The following is a 21602-nucleotide window of genomic DNA, read 5'->3' as shown; positions in this document are numbered from 1 at the left end:
CCTTTAATAGAAACTTCTTCTGTACCGAAATGATACCAAAAGCTTTGTGCCCTTCCCAAACACAGCACAGCTCTAGCTCAAGCCTGAAGGCTTGGCACACATTTCAGGGACTGCAGTGTAGCTCTCCAGTTCTCACATTCCAGCAGCAGTGCCATCCCCTGGCATGCTGGCCACCCCTCTGAACATGGGCTGGGAGCTGCTCCACCAAACTGGCTGCTAGAAGGCTCAGAAACATGTCACAGACCCTCCCCAAGTGACTCTCTCCAGCCCCCCTGTTTTTCTGACAAGAAGCCTGCTATGAGCTCTTCCCTGTATTTTTAGCAGATCTCTCAGCCCTGCCAAGGTTATAAATAGGGGGGCGTGGGGGGCTGGGGAGGCGTGGGAGGATGGCAGCACTCGCCTACCTTCCTGCATCTGTACACTCTGTACCGGATGGCAGCCGGCGCTGAGTTGGCCTCCACTACAAAGTCCAGAGTCAAGTCAGGTTCGCTGGCTTACAGCTCTGCACCCTTCCCCCTTCTTCCTCTTCCTCAGCAGGTGACTGCTGAAGAGGCCACAGCCAGTGCCTACATGCAGCCAGCTGGCAAAAGGCTGAGGCAAATGTCATTCCTTCACCCCTCAGCTAGGAAGGGACAATTTGGAGTTTCTCTTTTTCAGGTTCTCCAACCGCAGTAAGTTCTGCAAGGCCAGCCTCCTGCAGTCACCATCTGGATCTTTCTCGACCACATCTGTAAAAGAGGCAGCCACTGTTAGCTGGGAAAGGGTTAAAACCTGCCCCCTGCTTAACCACTCCTCTGCTGTTCCACTGATCACCAGAGAGCAGCAGTCAACACCACCGCAAAGGCTGCTAAGCCTGGGCTGGGACAGAAGCACCTGCAGGAATGACATCAAAACCAGATCACGAGGCACAGACTCGGTCACCCTCCACAGCGTGAGTTGAGACACAGGCCTGGCTGTCCCATGGAACAATGCTCAGTTCATTTGCATAGCAGAAACAAACCCTCAGGTGGGCTGAACCTGCCTGACCCCTAGGGATCACCTCCACCATGTCAGAATCCTGCGGTGCCCTTGTGCTGCACCCTCACCTTCCTACAGCCAATCCACTGCCAGCAATGCAGCCTGCACTCAGGCTTTTGGGGCAGTGGCTTTCTGAAGTCTCTGAATGCTGCCAGTTCTTGCAACCTACAGAGATGTTGAGTGCCCCTTCCTGCAGTCTGTGGTGATGCTGCCCTTCAAACGGGGCACAGAAAGGGGCAGCTGCAGTACATGCTCTGGTCCCCAGAGACTGCTGAAAAAAGCAGTGGGTCTTTCACACTGGATGCAGAACACCGGGGAGAGCATGAAGCTGCTTCCAGCAGCTGTTATTTCAGGGGCCCTTAAAGGGCCTGCAAAGTAAAAAACCAGAGGCATGCAGGATGTCCTGAGCAGGGGCAGCCTGGAAGAGCAGCGAGGCTGCAGTAGGAAATCCTGTACGCAGGAGCGGGTGCTCGGCGCTGGCAGCCCAAACACATGACTCATGCCATGGAGCAGGGCTATTTATAGCCTGGGGACAGCTTCACCCTGGGCTGGCCGAATCCCCCTCCACAGAAGGCAGAAAGGGGAGGCTCCGAGGCAGACCAGCACAAGCTCAAAAGCTGAGGCTGCTGTTTCTAACTGCCGTGAGCACAGAACTTGGATGACTGCCACCAAAGGGAGGCACAGGGCACCAGAGCACCCTTCAGGGCCTCACACTCAGCTTACCAAGCTCTGCCACAGCTCTGCAGCACTTGGCAGGGGGTGGGGAATTCCCTCAAAGGCAGCTGCTGCGGAATCAGAGGAACTGTTTCCTAGAAGTGTTTAGGTATTCCCTCCCCTCAGGAGCGATCAGGCTACGAAGTACCTCGGTCTAGCACGGCAGTGACTGAGAAATCCAAGGTGGATCCTCAGCTGGAATATCCCCAGAGCGTCCCACTTCAGCAGACGGGTTGGCAGGGACTGAAGCAACTTCTTACACCATTTTCTAATGGGGAACAGTTGCATCCTGCTCTCATTCCACCTGGACCCGCTCTGCAGTTCTGCAGGAGCACTGTTTATAGAGGTGGCCTGTCACACTACCCTACAGGTACAAAATGATGCTCCCCAACCCTGCCGTCCGCCTCCTTCCAAACAGAGCTCATGAAAAACAGGTTAGGCACAGCCCCCAGGCTGAATGTGGCAGTTGTGACATTCCTGGAAAGGCTTTACTTGGTGGCAGCAGTTGTTAACTGCAGAGACAAGCAGATTCCTCAGAGCACACCATGTCATGGGAACAGTGCAGCTCTGGCCCCCAGAAGGCAGCTCCCCTTCCTTTCAAAGAGCAGAGCTGCATAACCCTGCAAGGATCAGAGGCCACGGTGTCAGTGTCGCTTCCTGCCTGCTCCCCGTGGGAAGCCAGCTCCACCAAGAAGAGAATGGTGAAGGAAGACAGCCCAGGGACTCACAGGAGGTCCACTCAGAACACAGGGAGACTTCAGAGCTACAAGCACAACAGCACTGTTTCCTCTTGTACCTCCAGCACACCAATACCCTACTGCCGATGTGTGCAGCAGCAGCCTGCCAGCACCCCCAGGCACAGCTGTGTGTCCAGGTGCACTGGGTTGCAGCATGCAGGCTCATCCTGCTGCCCTGGAGGGCCCCTTCTTTCCACCAGTAAGAGGAAGGTAGGAGATGGGACACTAACGAATCTCTTCTTCTGTGGACATGATCGCGGCCATGGGCCACACAAGCCTTGTATGTCACTGCTGGTCCAAGCTCCTGTCTGCATGAAACATGCAATGTGACAAACCTCTGGAGCCTCAGGAGGTGTGTGGCTGGATGCTTAGGCAGAAGGAAGGGGCACGTTAGAGTGGGGTTCATGGTCAGACTCTGAAATGCCACGAGCAATCACTCAGCTTTTGCTTTGGACACTTCAATGACATCTGTACAGCACGCTGGGGTCTGTTACCCTCCCTGAACTAAGCAGCAAACCTCTGGTGCACCGGCCAACAGAACCCGACTGCTACCACCACGATTAGAGAGGCTACACAAAGGCTGCCAACCCACTAACCAGAAAAACACTGTTGTGCACCACCACATCTTACCGCCCAGCCAGGACTGAGTCTCCAGAAGCTCATCTGTCAGTCTTCTAGCAAACGCTCTGCAGGGACACTGAGGAGCACCGGAGGAGACACAGGACAAAAGCCCCTGGCGCACGTAGCTGTGGGAGAAAGATTGAGCTGGTCCAGAGCCAGCAGCTTCCTGCTCTGCCTTCATTCCTCACCTCAAGCTTCCTCCCCGTGCCAACTGTTTGTGATTATGATGACTCCTGCCACATTCCTACCGATTAGGATGTAACCATGCCTCAGCTGGCAGAGTGCCCACATCCAGAGCCCCTGGCATGCTGTGGTGGTGCAGAGTCTGGCACAACTCAGGAGTCCTGAACAAGTCTGAGATCACAACAGAGGACTGGATGCTTACAGCATCAAGTCTTCATTTCTTTCCAGAGTTGAATGGTGGGATTGAACCTAAAGTTTTCTGAGCTGCCCGAGTAAAGAGAGGTGGAACCACCACACGGACAGTCGATGAGGACATTTGTCATGCGGTCGCTAGGGAGTGACTGCATCTCTGCACCAGAACAGCAGCCAGGTTTTCATGTTGCTCTGCAAATGCCTTCATCCTTACAATGCTCAGTCATAGAGAACATGAGGCTGGAGGAGAGCACAGAGTTAAACAGAGTCCACTGACATCTCAGCCAAGTGCCAGTCTTGGCCACAGACAAAGCCATGGCTGGAGACTAGGCTGGCAGCTCATCTCTGCAAGCACACAACTACAACTCACCAGTCAACGTGGAAGCGCAGAGTCCAAACAAACTCCAGTAGGCCTTTCCATTGCAGTGACTGCCTGAAACACAGGGATAGGACAAACCACTGAACACCTTCCACTCACAGCACCCCACTGAGCTGTGCTTGTGAGCCTGTGGTGATGGTCGAGGCTGCAGGCAGCACAGTGGCAGGACATGCCTAGCCTCTCCCTGCAAGTTGATTGTTCTTCTAGTAGTAGCAGCAAAAGACAGTGCAGGCTGTCCTGAATCCCATGTCTCTCCTTCTGAACGTTTTTCCCCAGCCCTTTGTGCAACTTCTTAGCAGCTCACAGCTGCAGCCAGGCCTAAGTGCAGGCAGGCCCAGTGCACACTGCTCTTTCAGAACCCAGCCTCCCAGGCTGGAAGCCTTTCCTGCCTACCTGCCAGCTCATTCAGCCTTTCTTACCGCAGTGTTGACAGCCAAGTACATCAGGACTGCTAAAGTGTGGACCAGTCTTCAAGGACAAAGTGATCTTCCCCCCAGGAGATCAAATGTGGTCAGAGGCCTGCAAAGGGAAGTCTCACAGTGCTGTGGCAGTGCACCCTCTGGAACTGGCAGGGTGGTTATAGCAGGGAGGTCTGCCCCCCACAACAACAGTCACAGTCATTCCAAGTTCACACACAGGCCACAGGTGTTTTGCTCCTTGCTCCCAGACCCATGATATCAACTGCATCCTACAGCACTCCTACCAGGCTGCATTAGAACTGGAGCTGAAACTGGCATTGCTGCCATTCCCAGAGGCCCACCACTGAGACCACTGGGAACCTTGACTCCTATGAAATCAAAGCAGTAAACTTCACTCTAGCCACGCTCACATCCCAGGGTGCCCACACCTCAACTGTCAAAGTGCTGAATCAATGGGAAAAAGAAGTGCCCAGCAACAGAGTTGAACTCATTTGGTCCGGAAGGCAGTTCTCACCTGAGCCTGACCCCTGCCCAAGAGAAACACAAAGTCTAGACACAAGCTGCAGCATCTGACTCTTCCACTTCCCTGGGCACCATCCACACCGCAGGCCTCCTTGCAGCCATCTCACTCTCAGCCACTGCTTGCCTGTACAGCTAAGGAAAACCATTTTGCAGACTGAGTGGCTCAGTTCTTGCTGCAGACCATGGCTTAGATATAAGAAACAAAACCCTGCAGGGGACAAGCAGTTTTGGGAAGCAAGTTCTCCAGGATGAACCACAGGGGAGTTCTGGGAATTAGGAAACTGACACCAGTTTATCTTCCTGAAAATCAGGAAGCCTGAGGCAGTCCAGTCCAGAGGCAGTTGTTGTGACATAGGCTCTGAGACTGAGAGGTGCAGTCACAGCTCCCTGCTGTGACCAGATTTGCTCAGAACAAGCACAGAACACAACAACTCTCCCTCAGGGAGCAGAGTTCAAGGTTTGCTTTCCTCTCACTGCCACGAGAAGACTACAGGAGTTGGTACTTCTGCACTGAAAGACTCAGACAGATAAGGTAAATTTCAGTTTGGGTTGGGACAAATCTCACAGGTATTTTACTCTTTCCAGAGAGAGCTACAGCAGGTCCTAACGTCTTTATTTTTGCTGCCTTTGGCCTGAGTTTGCTTCAGTCTTGGCCTTACCATAGCAATTCTCCGAGTCTTGCTTTTGATCCTCTCATCAACAATTCTCCTCCAGTCTTTAGAGCTGTCACTTCCAGGAAGGAGCTGGATACCAGGTTTTGGTGCAACAGAATGCTTGGCCTTTCCTTGGGACTTGGGATAGGACAGTTCCTGAGCTGCCAAAACCAATACCTAGAGGAAAAGATAGAGAATCATAGAATCCTAGAGTCAACCAGGTTGGAAGAGACCTCCAAGCTCATCCAGTCCAACCTAGCACACAGCCCTATCCAGTCAACCAGACCATGGCACTAAGTGCCTCATCCAGGCTTTTCTTGAACACCTCCAGGGACGGTGCCTCCACCACCTCCCTGGGCAGCCCATTCCAATGGGAAATCACTCTCTCTGTGAAGGGAACACCACCAGAGGTACCTGCACCTCGAGTGACAGGAACAGCAAGGCAGGAAGGCACAGCAGGTTTAGCATGCAGAACGCCACAGTAACTGACCCCCAACCACCCACCTGGCTTTGAGCTACTGACCAAACACTTGGTCACTGAGCCTGGAACGGAGCAGTGGCTCCATCTTCAGACAGTAAGGGAAATGACGTGGTCACAGGCAGCTTGCTGCCCTTCAGAAAGTGAAGACAGAGCAGCCTGATGCTGTGTTAGGAAATGGCAGCTTCCCCAAGGCAAGTGGCCCTGCTGTGCTTTGCATCCTGTGGGGAAGGATCACTCTGTAATGCAGTGTAGCAGGGCTACAAACAAGAGGGGAGTGCCAGGCACAAATGCCAGCACAAAAGGCTCTCTAATCTTTGATGTGAGGAGGAAATTCTTCAGCATGAGAGTGACGAGACCCTGGAATGGGTTGCCCAGGGAGGTGGTTGAGGCCCCATCCCTGGAGGTGTTTAAGGCCAGGCTGGATGAGGCTTTGGCCTGCCTGACCTAGGGTAGGGTGTCTCTACGCATGGCAGGGGGGTTGGAACTAGATGATCCTTGTGGTCCCTTCCAACCCTGACTGATTCTATGATTTTTTGCCTCCACCCATGAGCAATAAAAAGTGACTCCAGCAAGCCTCAGGGAACCAGCAGTGGTGCAGCAAAGGAAAGCAAGAAGAGCAGAGCACTCACATCAAGGATATCCACACGCTGACGAAGGCTGTAGTTCAGAGAGTAGAACTGGGAGGTCAGGTACTGTGCTACCTGCACAGAGAAACCAAGGCACAATGAGCACAGCTCCAGGCTGCAATCAGCCTTCTCACTAACTCTAAAAGCCTCCTGTTAGTTAGCAAGTCTCCAAGAGAAGGGAAGAGACAGGCAGGGCAAAAAAGACACTTCCAAATCCAGTTTACTTCCAAGGAAGGAAGTGACAAACAGGACTCTGCCATTGTCTCTCCTAGGCAGAGGTACTCAGGTGCCATAGCAGCTCTGTCACTTGGAAGAAGGCCTTATTTGTGGCCTTTCAATACTAAGAGGGGGCTTCTAAGAAAGATGGAGAGAGGTTTTTTACCAGGGTCTGTACTGACAGGACAAGAGGTAACAGTTTTTAACTGCCAGAGGATAGATCTAGATTGAACGCGAAGAAGAAATGCTTTCCAGTGAGGATGGTGAGACACTGGAACAGGTCACCCAGAGGAGCTTTGGATGCCTCTCTCCTGGAAATGTGCAAAGTCAGGTTGGATGAGGCTTCCAACAGTCCAATCTAATGAAAGATGCCCCTGGCCATGGCAGGGAAGGTTGAAGTAGATGACATTTAAACATCCTTCCAACCCAAACCATTCTAAGATTCCAATCACTGGTCAGGTTTCCTTCTAGAGAAGTCTTCTGTGCCTCAGCTTCCTTCACATGCAAGAATCTCTCCTTTATTGTAAACCCCTACATGGTTTGCCTTGCCAGCTAGACTCATGCTAACAGCCTCCAAACAGCTCCTCCAGCCCATTACAGCTCTGGCAGCTTTCTGTTTCCTGTTGTTCCAGTCACTCACTGCAGATTCTTTAGTACCTAGCCCAGCCCCACATGAATGCTGTCAGACATGAACCAGTCATGCACACTTTGAAGGCTGCTTTCATTCAGACTGCAAAAGACTTCAGCTGCTGCCTGTGTCTCAACTGGACAAAGGAACACAGCAAAAGGACTCACAGGTATTGGGTCTGTGGTTAAAACAGCTACTTGAGCTCTCTGACGGAGCTCCACAAAGCCTTCGATGCAGGTCTTCTCCTCCAGATGCAGTAAGACTTTTGCCAGCTCCACACTAATCTGCTCAAAATAAAAGAATCACTGCAGATGGTTTGGTTTGAGGTTTTTTTTTTCTCCCCTCACAGGATTTCCATAACATTGCTAACGTTTAAGCAGAGACAGTGAGGGTATAGAACCCCTGAAACCTGTCCATTACTCAGGATGGAGAGGAAACATTCAGCTAAATGCCATCAAGACTGATGGCTCACAACGCTGAACCAATGTCTCTGTCCACATTCACTCTGGCTTTCAGGACAAGTGATGGCACCATGACATAGAGGACTTGTCATTATAACTGTTGGGTTAAAGGACACAGTACCACGCCCAAAGCCCATTCAGCTCAGTCTGATGAGCAGCAGCAGTGTGCATTGTTTGCCAGCCTTCAGCCCTTTCCTTTCTCAGCTGCCACCTTCAAGTGTTCACTCACAAGTGGTGGTGAGCACTCACCACACCAGTGACCTGGTCCCAGCTTCCTCTGCCCTGAGCTTCTCACCTTGCTGGGTACAATCCATCTCTCCCTCAGGAAAAGGAAGCAAAGGCAAATAGGGAAAAAAGTCCATTTGGTTTTATACCTCTTTGTCCTGGGGGAACAGCAACTAAATTCAAGTCAATCAAAATCAACCCAAACTTGAAATCAATTGGCCTGTGGAATTTGTGGCTGCATTTCCAACGTTCTCTCCACTCAGCACAAAGCCTGAACTTCCTCTCTGTTTCCTCACATTTCATTTTCAGCTGCTGAAGGCCTACTGGTGCCAGCACCTTCACCTGCTCCCTTGTGCTTTGTAGCTTCACCTCCACAGTAACTATTTCCTTGTAATTCCCTTCCCAAGTTGAAAGCTTTAAATCCAGGTGCCCATTAGCCTGGCTGCTGCTGTTGGCATGCTTAGTTCCCTCACCAGGACAAGAGATGCCCTGCATTACAGCCCACTGGTAGCTTAGCTCATACTGCTTCACCTCTCTTGCCGCTGCTGGATTCTTCCGAATCAAGCTCTCGAGAGCCTTGATTGTGGCTTCCCATTTGTCCACATCCTCACATCCTGTCAGGACTGAAAAGTAATCAGAAGACAAACAGAAGCTGTTAACTTGGGCATATACCACCAGCTTTGGCAACACTGTGTCTTGTTTCAGGCAGGTGTCACTGACATGAACAGCTCTGGGAACAAAACTGAAACTGCTCAGGAGTCATAAGTCCAAGAGCTGAGCCCAGGTTACTGAGATCCTGCATCTTACTCAGAGAAAAGCAAACCCACAGAGAGAACCTTGTACCAGTACCAGCCAGAGACTCAGCCCTGAAGCTCCCACCTTCAATACAGTCTCGGAGATAGAGAGGAGCCTTGGTCCTTAATTCTTTATCCTCTGACATGTCGTAAGGGATGAGGTCATCGTCACTGCAAAGCACACAAAGGCAGGACTTAGCCTATGGGCTACAGCCTCCTGCTCCCCCCCCCCCGCCCTCCACACAAAAAGGAAAGAGCCTGCACAGGCATTGTCCTAGCACCCTGCTCCTGCATCATCCAGCACTGCTGAAGCCCAGCTTGAAACAGCTCCTCAGGAAGTTCTATACATTGCTTCGAGGAGCAGTTCTGTGACCAGATCCAGAACTGGATCTCCTGGTCCAGTGCAGGAAGGAGTGAGGTGACCCAAAGACTAGGTGACTCTTGAGATTTCTTTCTATACTGACAAAGTGACAGAGTAAGGCAGAGCTACTACTGAATTGGACATCTACAGCCCTCACTTGCAGAAGCTCACCCGAGGCCAAAGGAGCAAACACAACAGCTGTGCAGGACACAGGCTGTGCTGCTATCAGTGACTAACACAGCTGGCTGCAGCTCCACAGAGTCCTGCTTTGCTGCACTCAGCTGAACAAGCTCAGACAGCAGATCCTGAAGCACAACTCCTGAGATCTTCCTTCTCCCTACAGCTTCCCCATTATTTTCCTAGGCCCCTGGCCCCATACCTGTCAAGCTCAGTGTCTGAGTCCTCAGCTGGGACCACAGGGGCTGCTGTCTGGGGTTTCTTGCTGGTGCCTGATGCCGATGGCAGCACAGCATCTTTCTCATTCCTGCTGTAAGGAACAAGCAGCATTAGAAACAACATAACAATGACTCTTACAAGCAAGAAGCTATCCATAGCATCAGCCCTCGCTGCCTCAACACAGTGGCAGATGGTTATTCCTGCTGCAGGCTCCCACCTAGCTTGGCCTAAACAAGCAGTAGTCCTGAGGAGGAGATTGAAGTGAGGGGAGAAGAGAAGCAGAATCTGTTACAGAAGAGAGCACAAAAATGAGGCTGAGTGACTGTGGCCGTTTGAGCTGATCCTCTAGCTCAGACATAGGGGAGAGATGAACATTCCAGGATAGGCCACAATAAATGGCAACAATAGATAAATTAATATAATTTCATTGGAGCATCAAGAACTTAATGTCTAGAAGCACAGTTTGTTCTCCCCCTTCTCCCGCTGGCTTCTGCTGCTGCAGCTTCGCCTATCTTCCCCCGGCTGCTGTTTTGGCTACTGCCTGCTTCTGCCTGCTTCGCCGCCGCCTTGACCCCCTCCCCATCTCCCTTAAGGTTATTGTATTGTTTTCTTTTTTTTTCCCTTCCTTCCTTCTCTAGTTATTATTTCTCTTTACATTGTCTATACTTATATTATAAGAAAATACAATTTCATCTTTCCCTGACATTTCAAAAAAGTAGGGGGGTTTGTGTTGTGAATTTCTTCCAGGGGGAGGGATCAGCCCAAACCCGGGACAGGACTCTTTTTTGGCGCCCCAACGTGGGGCTGAGGCTGAGGCAGAAGGACCCTTCCCCACAGCAGCAACAGCAGCCGGCTCAGCAGAGGCAAACGGGGCTAAGGCAGGAGCAGTGGCATTTGCAGGCTCGATGGCGTTTTAGTGGGTTCGCCTTACGAGACCTCGCCGCCTCCCCTGGGACGCCTTCCCAGTCCCCTGGTTGCAGGCGAAAGAATCTTTGCCTCAGCAGCCTCTCTGCTGGCAGAGGCTCTGGTGTCAGCGACCCCTCCTACAGATCAAAACGTTCGAGCCGCATTTTCCACAAACCAGTTCCTCAACTTTATCTGTCCCGAGGAACTTTGCCATAGCCCACCACCGTCTGCAGCCAGATCTGCCGCCGCCGCAGCAGCCCCTTTGTGACTGCACTTCTGCAGGGGTTCCATCGCCTCTACCTTTTACTTTCCTCCGTTCTATTAGGTACGAATGGGAACCAGATTGTTTCCTGCCTCCATGCTTCAGGGTCAGTGGGGTACGGGCCATGTTCCAACAATCTTTTCTCCTCTCAAAGGCTCCGAGGCAGGACGTTTCACTGCTCTGCGAGCAGTCCGTCTGCCCGGTGCCGTGGCCCCTCCCTCCCCCGCTTCGGTTGCAGACTGTTTCTTTACACCTTAGCTCCCTGCTATTGCCTCCCGGAGAAGGTAAAAACCTCACTTACAGCCTGTTTATTCCTGCATTTCTCTCGTCCTCCACACTATAACCAGACCTATAATAGCAGCCAAAACATCAAGTTCACACATATTAGGCATGCTACTGGGTAGCTCATCTCTTCCAAATAACTCCTAGTCTCTGACACCAATGTCACATACGGCACCACCCTCAACGACATTCCTAAACCCTAAAATATTCCTAACAACATCTCCAACCTTCCTTAGCACAGCTTTTACCGAGTCCCAGACCATCTTAGCAAAGAATGAACACACCTGGTAGTGCACCATAGCTGTAAAACACTGCTGAACCGACAGAGTCAGAATTGAGGCAATAATAGGCCAGAATATATCAAACAACTTCCATTTTTCCCTGATGTTCTTATTCTGATTATCAATCAACAGGGGGGAAGGAAAAAAAACCAAAACAACAAGCAAGATCGTGCCCCCCACGTTAAGGCGCCAAAAAAGAGTCCTGTCCCGGGTTTGGGCTTGATCCCTCCCCCGGGAAGAAATTCACAACACAAACCCCCCCCTACTTTTTTGAAAGTCAGGGAAAGATGAATTGTATTTTCTTATAATATAAGTATAACAATGTACAGAGAAATAATAACTAGAGAAGGAAGGAAGGGAAAAAAAAAGAAAAACAACACAATAACCTTAAGGGAGATGGGGAGGGGGTCAAGCGGCGGCGAAAGCAAGCAGAAGCAGCAGTAGCCAAAACCAGCAGCCGGGGAAGATAGGCGAAGCTGCAGCAGCAGAAGCCAGCGGGAGAAGGGGGAGAACAACTGTGCTTCTAGACATTAAGTTCTTGATGCTCCAATGAAATTATATTAATTTATCTATTGTTGCCATTTATGTGGCCTATCCCTGGAATGTTCATCTCTCCCCTATGTCTCGAGCTAGAGGATCAGCTCAAAACGGCCACAATGACCTGCTGGGCTCCCTCTGTACTCACCTGGGAACTGCTAAGGAAAGGGGTTGAGGTCCCTTCCCTGGAGATATTCAAGGTGAGGCTCAACAGGGCTCTGGGCAACCTGATCTAGTTGAGGATGTCGCTGCTGACTGCAGTGGGAGTTGGACTGAATGACGTTCAGAGGTCTCTTACAGCCCAAACCATTCTGTGATCTGTGGTAACTGCACCACACTGGTCTGCACCATATCTGAAGCTAGGAATGACACTTAACAGATGAGGAAGACGTCTTGAACCTCTGCCAGTGGGATGAACACAATAATGGAGATTTTTTTTCTGTCTCTGTACCTATTTCTGTGGACTTTGGCAGATCCTTTCACCTCTCTGATTCTCAAATGCTTTCTATGCCCCTAAAATGGAAGCAGATCTTTTTTATTAGAGAGCTGGACAGCTTCTCCGGGCAACAACATGAGCTGCTTCGTTCATCTGCTGGTGAAACCAAGTGCTTCAAAGAGCCTCAGCAGATGCTATGAAGGTCAGAGCACCAAGGGACCAGCCTCTAGGCTGCCAGGCAGGCTGGATTTTGGTTACTGCTGAGAGGGTTGGGGGCAAATGGCCCAAATGTCAAATTTCCCAGATATGAATGGAAAGACCTATTTGATTCCACTGATGGGCACACGAGAGCCCTAGAAGCTGCAGCATGGTTTTACCACTTGCAGATATCACACAAGCAGTTTTAATAGGCACTATCAGGTCACAGCATCAATCATAGGATGCCAGGGGCTGGAAGTGACCTCCAGAGATCATGGACTCCAACCACCCTGTCAAAGCAGGATCATCCAGTGCAGGTCACACAGAAACACAGCCAGGTGGGTTCTGAGTCTCCAGAGAAGGAGAATCCACAACCTCTGGGCAGCCTGATCCAGGGCCCCAGCACCCTCACAGTAGAAGAAGTTTTGTCAGATGTTGAGATTGAATTTCCTGTGAGTCTATATCCACTGTCCTTTGTCCTATCACTGGATCCATCCTCCTGAGTATGACCCTTGAGGTGTTTGTAGACATTGATGAGGTTCCCTCTCAGCCTTCTCCAGATTAAACAGCCCTAGCTGTGAATTTAACATGACCACAGCACACTGTAAAAGGAAGGTGTGTTACAATGCCTAGGAGCATGTAAGACATCTGCACACAGCTATAGTCTGTGACTCAGGCAAAGGGATGCAGCAGAGCAGCAAGATGGCATCAACATGGAGAGCAGCAATATCTTACTCTTCTTCATCTGGAAGGCTGGGGACAGCACAGCATGGTGAAGTCTGCACCAGAAGGGACTTCAACTCTCTTGCTTCATCGTCTTCTTCATACTAGACATTGGAAACAGGAGTTACTGCACTGTTTGACTACAGGTATGGCAGCATTCAGCATCTGACCCTGCTGCAACCAAGTGAAGACTAAATCATGAGCAGATGACCCCACACAAACCCCATCTGTTCACTCTCTGTGCTGCTGCCAGTAACGTGTTGGTGTTGTACAACTAGTTCTGTGCTCCTGGCAATCTTTGTGCCCAGCTTGAAGAGCAGCAGCCCAGCAGACCTGGGTGAATGCTGTCTGCAGAACATGGCAACATGACAGGAAGGACAGCACAGGTGTTTAGAGAATTCATGTGATGTCATCACATCTCTTCTAACCCACTGCACACAGCAGAGCAGACATCTCCATGTCAGTCTGCAACAGCTCAGCTCACAGCTGGGCTTCCCACTGGGTCAGTGACTGAGTGGTCACCACTGCGTTAGGCTTAAAGTCACCTCAGCTTCCATGGTGCCAGGCTGTGGTTCATTCAGGCAGGGTGAGAATCATAGTGACAAGGTCAGCTTGTCCAACCCTCCTGCAGGCAGCAAGGACACCTCCAACTAGATCAGGCTGCTCAGGGTCCCATCAAGTTTGACCTTCAATGTCTCCACGGATGGGGCCTCAACCACAACCCTGGGCAGCCTGTTCCAGTGTCTCACCACCCTCATTGTGCAGAACTTCCTCCTAATGTCCAACCTAAATCTACCTTGCTCCAGTTTCAAATCACTGCTCCTTGTCCTATTGCCACAGCCACTTCTAAACCACTCCTTCCCAGCCATCCTGAAGGACCTCTTCAGGTACTGAAAGGCTGCTCTAAGGTCTCCCCAGAGCCTTCTCTTCTCCAGGCTGAACAGCCACAGTTCCCTCAGTCTGTCCCCACAGCAGAGGTTCTTCAGCCCTGTAATCATTTTTCTGGCCTCCTCTGGATCTGCTCCAGTAGGTCCATGTCCTTCTTGTGTGAAGGGCCCCATCAATGGACACAGCACTGCAGGTGAGGTCTCACCAGAACAGAGGCAGAATCACCTCTCTCTATCTCTGCCCACACTGCTTTTGATGCAGTCCAGGCTGCCATTGGCCTTCTGGGCTGCAAGTGCCCACTGTTGGCTTATGTCTAGCTTCCCACCCACAAGCACCCCCAAGTCTTTTTCTCCAGGGCTGTTCTCAATCCCATTATCCCCCAGTCCTTCATTATCATCAGTTTGCCCCGAAGTTTGCCATCAGATGCCATTCTTTGGGTCACTCCTGGCTCTCTTCTGCACCACCATTTTGGTGTAAGCAGAGATCCTGTTTGGGAAAGGGTTGCTGCCTCTCTCTATTTCCAGACAAGAAGCGTTGCAGCTTGTTATAATGTCTTGGACCATCTGGTTTAGAACTTTCCTTTCCTCTCTCTAAGTCCTGCACTGCAGACATGAATTTCATAGTAACTCTCACCTGAAACTTCAGGACAGGCCCATCAGTGTTTATCTTCGAACTGACGCTCTCTGCCACAATCATCCCCAGGCGCCGGATCCGCGGCAGGTTGCTGTCCAGGTGGCATTTCACACCTTCCATCATGCTTGTGAGCAGCTCTGGAGAACACCACACAGTGCATGAAACAGAGACAGAAGCAAACACCCATCTTTATGCTGGTCCCCTGAGAGGCATCGTTAGCCACTCACCACCCAAGGATGGGTGGACAAGACAGGAAGGGCCCTGCAGCTGGCAGCTGCTCTTTCAGCAGTGACAGTGCTGCCTTGAAGCAGCAGTGTACCCAGGCTTTGCTAAGGGGAACAGAACCAGCAACACACACCAATGTGTTCTATCTAGTCTACAGGCTGCCCAGGGAGGTGGTGGAGTCACCATCCCTGGAGGTGTTCAAGAAATGTGCAGATGTGGCTCTTGGGGACACAGTTTAGTGGTCGTGGAGGTTGACCTCAATGGTCCCAGAAGGCTTTTCCAACCCAAACAGTTCTAAGGTTCTACATTTTTAGAGTGCTTCACAGCCACTGAAGTGAAATGCCAAGTTGAGAGCAAGCTACAAATTCTGGCCAGTAAAAGAATCAGAAATTGCCCTCACCACCTAGAGAAGGTGAAACAGGCAGAAGCCAGCAGGACTTCCCAGCCCACAGAGAATGATGGCTTCAGCTCCACTGCTCTTAAGAACTGCCCTCTTGCTCAGAAACAGCTCAGCTTTCCAGCAGCTGGCTGATACAAACCAGACTGGAACCACAGCACTGGTATGTACCAGGTCACTTACTTGCCTAAAGAAAAGTTAATTCTAGGATGAAACAGTTGAACAGGTCTTGCAAGTCAGCCTTCTCACTGCACACACTCAGAGCACTAACTCCAGATAGTGGACAAATCTTCCTATTGCAACAGAAATTTCAGAGCAGGACCTCCCTGTGCCATGCTCTCTGTGAATTCAGAGCAGGGCATCCTTGTCAGTAGCTCACCCTTCTCACCTCATGCTGAGGGGAACAGAATGATAGAGAAATGCACGTGACAGGCAGAGACCAACCAATCAGCTCTGCATCCTGATGAACTCTCCCTGTGCCCTCTGCAGTCTCACTCCAGCTCCAACAGTAAGTCTGTAAACTGGACTCACACCATTCCTCCAAACAGTCCCAGGGACAATCCTTGCTCTCCTGTAACAAAACCTAATGGTTCCTAAACCTTAGCTCAAAGATACACTTCTACCAAGCTGTGTGCTGCAGCTGACCTGCTAGAAGGAAGAGATTCAACCAGAGGGTCCTGGACAGGCCAGTACAACTATGAAGCTCAACACAGCCAAGTGCAGGTCCTACTCCTAGACTGGTGCAATCTCAAGCACCAATACAGGCTGGAGGAAAATGGATAGAGGAGTTAGTGCTTGCTGAGACACCTGAAACAAGCTGCCCAAAGAAGCTGTAGAGGCTTCAAGCCTGGAAGTCTTCAAAGCCAGGTAGGATGAGGCCTTGAGCAGCCTGGTCTAGGGGGAGGCTGTCCCTGCCCATGGCAGAGGGGCTGGAAGTAGATAATCTCTGAGGTCCCTTCCAGCCCAACCCATTTCATGATTCTCTAATTTCCTAACTTCAAAGCTACACACTGGGAAATACATCAGAGCAGGGATGAAGGAAAGGAGGCTTGCAGCAGGACACCCTGCTTGCCCATGATGATGGAACAACTTTGATCACTGAAAGATCAAACAAGATTTTTTTCTGCTCACAGTCAGACCTTCTGTTAACCAAGTCTAGTCCCTGCTTCTCCCACTGCCCTCACCTTGTCTGCAGCTCTCAAATTTCAGACTCCTTCACATGGGAGAGGCAGATGAGGATGGCCCTTGCTGATGTACTGCTGCTGCTCGGGTGGAGAGTGCCTCACTGCGCTGCTGCTGCCCCAGGTCTCCAGCAGCTCCTTGGAGTACCTGCAGCAGAGAACTGGAGCTGTACCTGAGATGTTCCTGTGCTACAGAGCAGAGACCTTCCTTCTGAAGCACGTTTTTGAAACATGCTTTTCACACAGCACAGTATCTTCTGATGGTTCTTTGGTCATCCTGCTCCCCTCTCAATGTTATACTCCCCACAGAGGGAGCTACCTTTGTACTCCAGGGCCCAGGCTGAGTGTTTGCCCCCAGCTGAGAACTCCAGGACAATGAATGTGGTGAGGGGTCTGGAGAAAAAAGTTTTATGAGGAGCAGCTGAGGGAAACTGGATTTGTTCAGCATGGAAAAGGAGGTGTGGGGAGACCACATTGCTCTCTACAACTCCCTGAGAAGAGGTTGGAGTGAGGTGGGGCTTGAGCTCTTCTCCCGAGTATCAGGTGATAGAAGGAGAGGAAATGGCCTGAAATGGTGCCGGTGAGGGGTTAGGAGATCAGGAAAAAGTTTTTTGCTGCAAGGTGGTCAGGGATTGGAACAGGCTGCCCAGGGAGGTGACAGAATCACTGTTCCTGGAGGTGTTCAGAAATGTGTGGCTATGGCATTTGGGGACATGGCTTAATGGTGGTGCTGGGTTGATGGCTGGACTGGACGATCTTAGAGGTCTCTTCCAACCCTCATAATTCCATGTGTCTCTGTGGGACAACTCCCTGCCTCACTGTGAGCAGGCCTGCTCCGTGGGACAGCCTACTGGGCTGCCTGCTGAACACTCTGACACTCCACCGACAACTTACTTTGACCAGAAGGGGCCCGCCGAAGGGATCCAGGGACAGATAGCCAAGCAGGTTCTGCAACACCGCAGTCTGCAATCAAAACCCAGGACCCTTGCTTTAGCTGGGTGTCAGGTTGGCACCCAGCAAAGGCATGCATTTTGATGGTGCACCTTTCACTCTAAGGCACCTGAGAGACGGAGGAGTAAGCAATTAACCCCCCTAGTCAAAGACACACGTGCAGCTTCTAATGAAGTGCATGGCAAAACAGGAGTCCCATACAGCATTTTTACCACCCAAAACCAGATCTACACAGTCCCAGGCAAACATGGAACACGAGAGTCCTAGAGAACATCCCTCACAACAACATCATGAGCTACAGAGCTCCTCCTAAACACCTCATGACAAGCAGGGAAACAAAATGCCAGCCCTTGTCTCTTCCAGTCTAATTCTTATCTCTGAGGTGGCTCCCAGCTTCTTCAGTCTCTTCTTTCAGGTTCTAAGCTAAGCAGATGTATCCCAGCTCCACAGCACACTGATGTGTGCAGATAACCACTTGGCTCCAGAAATTGGCATTCCCAGTAATTCTGCTAAACACCAGCAAGCCTGGGAGAGCACAGGAATCCCAGGATTTCACACCAGCCCTTCGACACTCCCTCCTCATGGTGGCAGCTGAGGGGATGGAAGTGAAAAGCTGCATAGTGCAGGTGCATGAGGAGAGACTGAGGGCTGGCTGCAGAGCCAAGAGTTACCTCTTACTGCAGAGGACCTGGCACTCAGCTCAAGGACACTGGGGCAAGCAGCCCCTGCGTGGGAGTGGGAGATGGGGAAGGCGGCCACTGCCTGACTGCATGGGAGTCGGGGGCTAGGGAAAGCAGCCCTTCCCCCAGAACGTTTGCTCAACTTGAGCCCCTCACCTTGTGGCTGTACTGCAAGAGCAGCACCTTCTGTGTCAGCACGAACTGAGTTTCTTGTTCTTCACAACCAGGTTCCCAGCAGCCTAGAACAAGACATCTGCCCCTGACAAGACAGGTCAGCAGCAGCAGATCAGGACTCCATGCACTTAGTGCCACGCTGCTCAAGGCAGTCAGTGCAAGTAAATGCTCCCCTTGGTTTCCCCACTGCATGTCACAACCCAGACATTTAAAGGTCCCACCCTGGGAGTGAAACAGTCAGCCCCACAGGAGATGGCACTGCAGGGATCTGCCCTGCACAGGCACAGCTCAACAGCTGGCAGCCTCGTCCCCGGAGGCAGGGAGGAGCTGAGCCCTTACCCGGTGGCGGCCTGCACGAAGCCCCAGCAGCACGGCTTCCATCAGCGCTCAGGCACACACTGCAAGCAGCCGCCAGCACATCCTCTGCAGATGCAGTCTGAGCGGGTGAGCTCCGTCAGGCGGGGCACCAGCACGCTCAGCATCTCCTCTGAAGCGGGAAACGGAAAAAACACATGAGGGCAGAGCTGCTGGCAACAGGGCTCCAGCTCAGCCTGCAAACGTCCACATCCTTACAAGACGGACAAACACAAAGGACAGGTTGGCAGCTCTGAAATTGCTCCTGTGGTAAGAACTGACCTAAAAAGCATAAGGAGCTTGCAAGTGTTCCTCACCCACAGAAACAGCTAGAAAATCTCACCCTCCTTTTCTTCAGTCTGTTAACTACTGCACTCAGTAGCTCCAAAGTTCTAACTTACTTCTGCAGGGATGGAGTGTAAAGATGAAGGTGCCAGACTTTTTCAGTGGTGCCCAGTAACAACAAGGAACAATGGGTACACGTGGAACCGAGGAGGTTCCCCCTGAAGATGAGGAAAAACTACCTTTGGTGAGAGGGTGCTGGAGCCCTTGGGCAGGGTGTCAAGAGAGATTGTGAAGTCTCCTTCTCTGGAGACTTCAAGACCCTTCTGATGTGCTCCTGCGTGACCTGCCCTAGGTGGTCCCTGCTGACAGGGGTTTGGACTTGATCTCTGGAGGTCCCTTCCAACCCCCTAACATTCTGTGATTCTATGATTCAGTGGCTCCAAAGTTCTAAGCAAAAACCAGACTGAAGGTTACTCACAGAGAGAGGGCAACAACTACATACAGTGATTTATGCTGGTATTTACAAGACACTTTCAGACACTGGATGAAAAGCATTAGGAGAGCATTTAACAGTTGTGTCCCAGATGGCAGGTGAGAAAGCAAAAAAACTCATCTATTTGTGATGGACACACTCACATGAGTGACAGAAAAGCATCAACACCTAGCAGAAGAAGTAGCTGCTGGCTTCAGAAGCAGCCTGTCCAGTCCAACTACAGCACCCTCAAAGCATTAACTGGTCAGCCTTGCAACTCCCTATGGTGAATCACCATCATCTCATCAGTACTAATACAGTGAAACACACTTTTCTCTTCCCCAAACAGCACTGTAGAGCACTCACTTTGCCTTCCTTGGACGCAAACCTTCCCCAGGACTTGAGAAAACAAAAGAGATGAGCAATCCAAGCCACCCTAGGGTAAAAACAGACACAAGCTTCACCACAGCATCCTCCAAATCACTTTCAAAGAAGGTGCACACACTCTCTAAGGACCTGAAGCCTGAAAAAACCTCATGAGTCATCTCTTCCTCCCTCTACACCTGCCTTCAAAAGTCACCATTATGTAAACACAGCAGGATTCAGACTAAAGCAGCTCAGTCCCAATTACCACAATGGCTACAAAGCCACGAGTCAATGACTACCATTTTGCATCTTCATACAAGGTAGCCAGGACCAAGCGCCCCACAGCTCCGGCAAAGGATGATGCTATTAACTGTGTGAAGGACCCTCAGCCTTCGGAGGGACTTTACAAAGCTGCAGCCATCATCCTCATTCCTAGTATCTCCCTGCTTCTAAGCACAACACACATCAGCCTGAAGGATGGCCACAAGGCTTGAAATGCCCATCAGCTGCACTCCAAAACTCCAGCCAAGGCAGCCCACACACGAAACACTTCTTAGAAGCCTCTGCAGCACAGTCCTACAAGCTCACCTCTTAGAGAGTCAGAAATCTTCTGAAGCACCTCGATGACTGCACCACCCAGAGGGGAAAGTAGTTCTCGTGGGAAAAACACTGGTGGGTTTTTCCCGTGGAGCTGATTGCTGACATGATCGGGCAAGCACACAATCCTGCCGAGCAGGGCCTCCTGCAGCTCCGGGGGGGCAGCCTGCGCCCGGCTGCTGGCAGACATCCCCACAGCAGAGCCACAACGCGGCCCCCTCCTGCACGAACCGTCCAGGACCCTCCCACAACTTCCCTCGGGTGGGGTGCTGGGATGGAGGAAAACAACTGGAGTAAGTCACAGAATCACACACACTATCTTTGGTTGGGAAGAGACCTTCAAGATCGTCTGGTCCAAACTTCGACCAGCACTAACCACGTCCCTGCCCCCTTTAAGTGTACAAACAGCTGCGGGTGCTGCTCCTCCTCTGGTGCGGTCTCACCACTACAGCACGGCCTGCTCAATCGCACAGAAACTTTAATCAAAAAATAAGTTAGAGGGGTTTCAATTTCGTTGTATCTCCACAGTTCCCTCGTCCCCTAACGCTCAGAACGTTCAATAAGCATAACCGAGGACAGTTGGGTGACCTGCAGGAAGCACCGTGCTATAGGCAGCCTCTGGAACCGAAGGGACTTCAGGGGCAACCGTGGGCAGGAGCGAGGTCTCCCCAGGCTAATTCTCATCAGCTGCACGTTTACGCTCCGGGGGCAACTTCTGTCGTCCCTCCCCCCGCGCTCCCCGGGAAACCCGGATGGTGACGAGACTCTGGGGGGCAACACCCGCCCGCCCTCCCACCGGGCCGCAGGTCCACCAGCGGCGCCCCGATGCCCAAGCAGGATGACCCCGGGAGCAGAGGGTTTCCAGCAGGAAACAGAAGGCGATGCCGGCCGGGCCCTCCCGGAAGCATCTCTGCCACACGCCCTCGGGCCGCGCCTCCCCGGGGTGCCCGGAACAGGCTCCCGCAGCAAGGCGCCGAATAGCGCCCGCTCCTGCTCCCCGAGGGGCGGCCGTATCCCCCGCCGCCGCAGCCCAGAGCGGCCCGCACCGCGCCCAGCGCGCCACCGCGCCTTCGCCACCCGGTTCCAGTGCTGTCACCGCCTCCCGAAGGGCAAGCTCCAGCGCCGCCGCCATGGCGTCGAACAGGGACA

At 51.8% G+C, this 21602-nt stretch overlaps 1 protein-coding gene across 1 annotated transcript; it reads right to left on the bottom strand.

Annotated features, from left to right (window-relative positions):
* Window positions 1-175: 175 nt before the first annotated feature.
* On the bottom strand, window positions 176-21545 carry TELO2 (telomere maintenance 2; the record flags this gene model as incomplete). The annotated part of the gene is given in 28 exon segments (XM_064153352.1): window positions 176-728; window positions 3099-3214; window positions 3835-3882; window positions 3884-3897; window positions 4263-4376; window positions 4689-4782; window positions 5217-5221; window positions 5444-5614; window positions 6548-6619; window positions 7556-7672; window positions 8606-8697; window positions 8954-9039; window positions 9609-9716; window positions 13263-13354; window positions 14772-14908; window positions 16578-16593; window positions 16595-16636; window positions 16638-16735; window positions 17465-17537; window positions 18362-18411; window positions 18414-18467; window positions 18724-18807; window positions 18810-18866; window positions 19857-19926; window positions 20437-20628; window positions 20630-20695; window positions 21289-21411; window positions 21414-21545. Coding segments are annotated over 28 exon segments (2433 nt in total), but the record flags the coding sequence as incomplete, so codon positions are not given.
* Window positions 21546-21602: the final 57 nt, after the last annotated feature.

This window comes from Pogoniulus pusillus, chromosome 13, assembly GCF_015220805.1.
Source record: "Pogoniulus pusillus isolate bPogPus1 chromosome 13, bPogPus1.pri, whole genome shotgun sequence".
NCBI classification, from domain to species: Eukaryota; Metazoa; Chordata; class Aves; order Piciformes; family Lybiidae; genus Pogoniulus; species Pogoniulus pusillus.
This window is presented reverse-complemented; position numbering and strand designations above follow the sequence as displayed.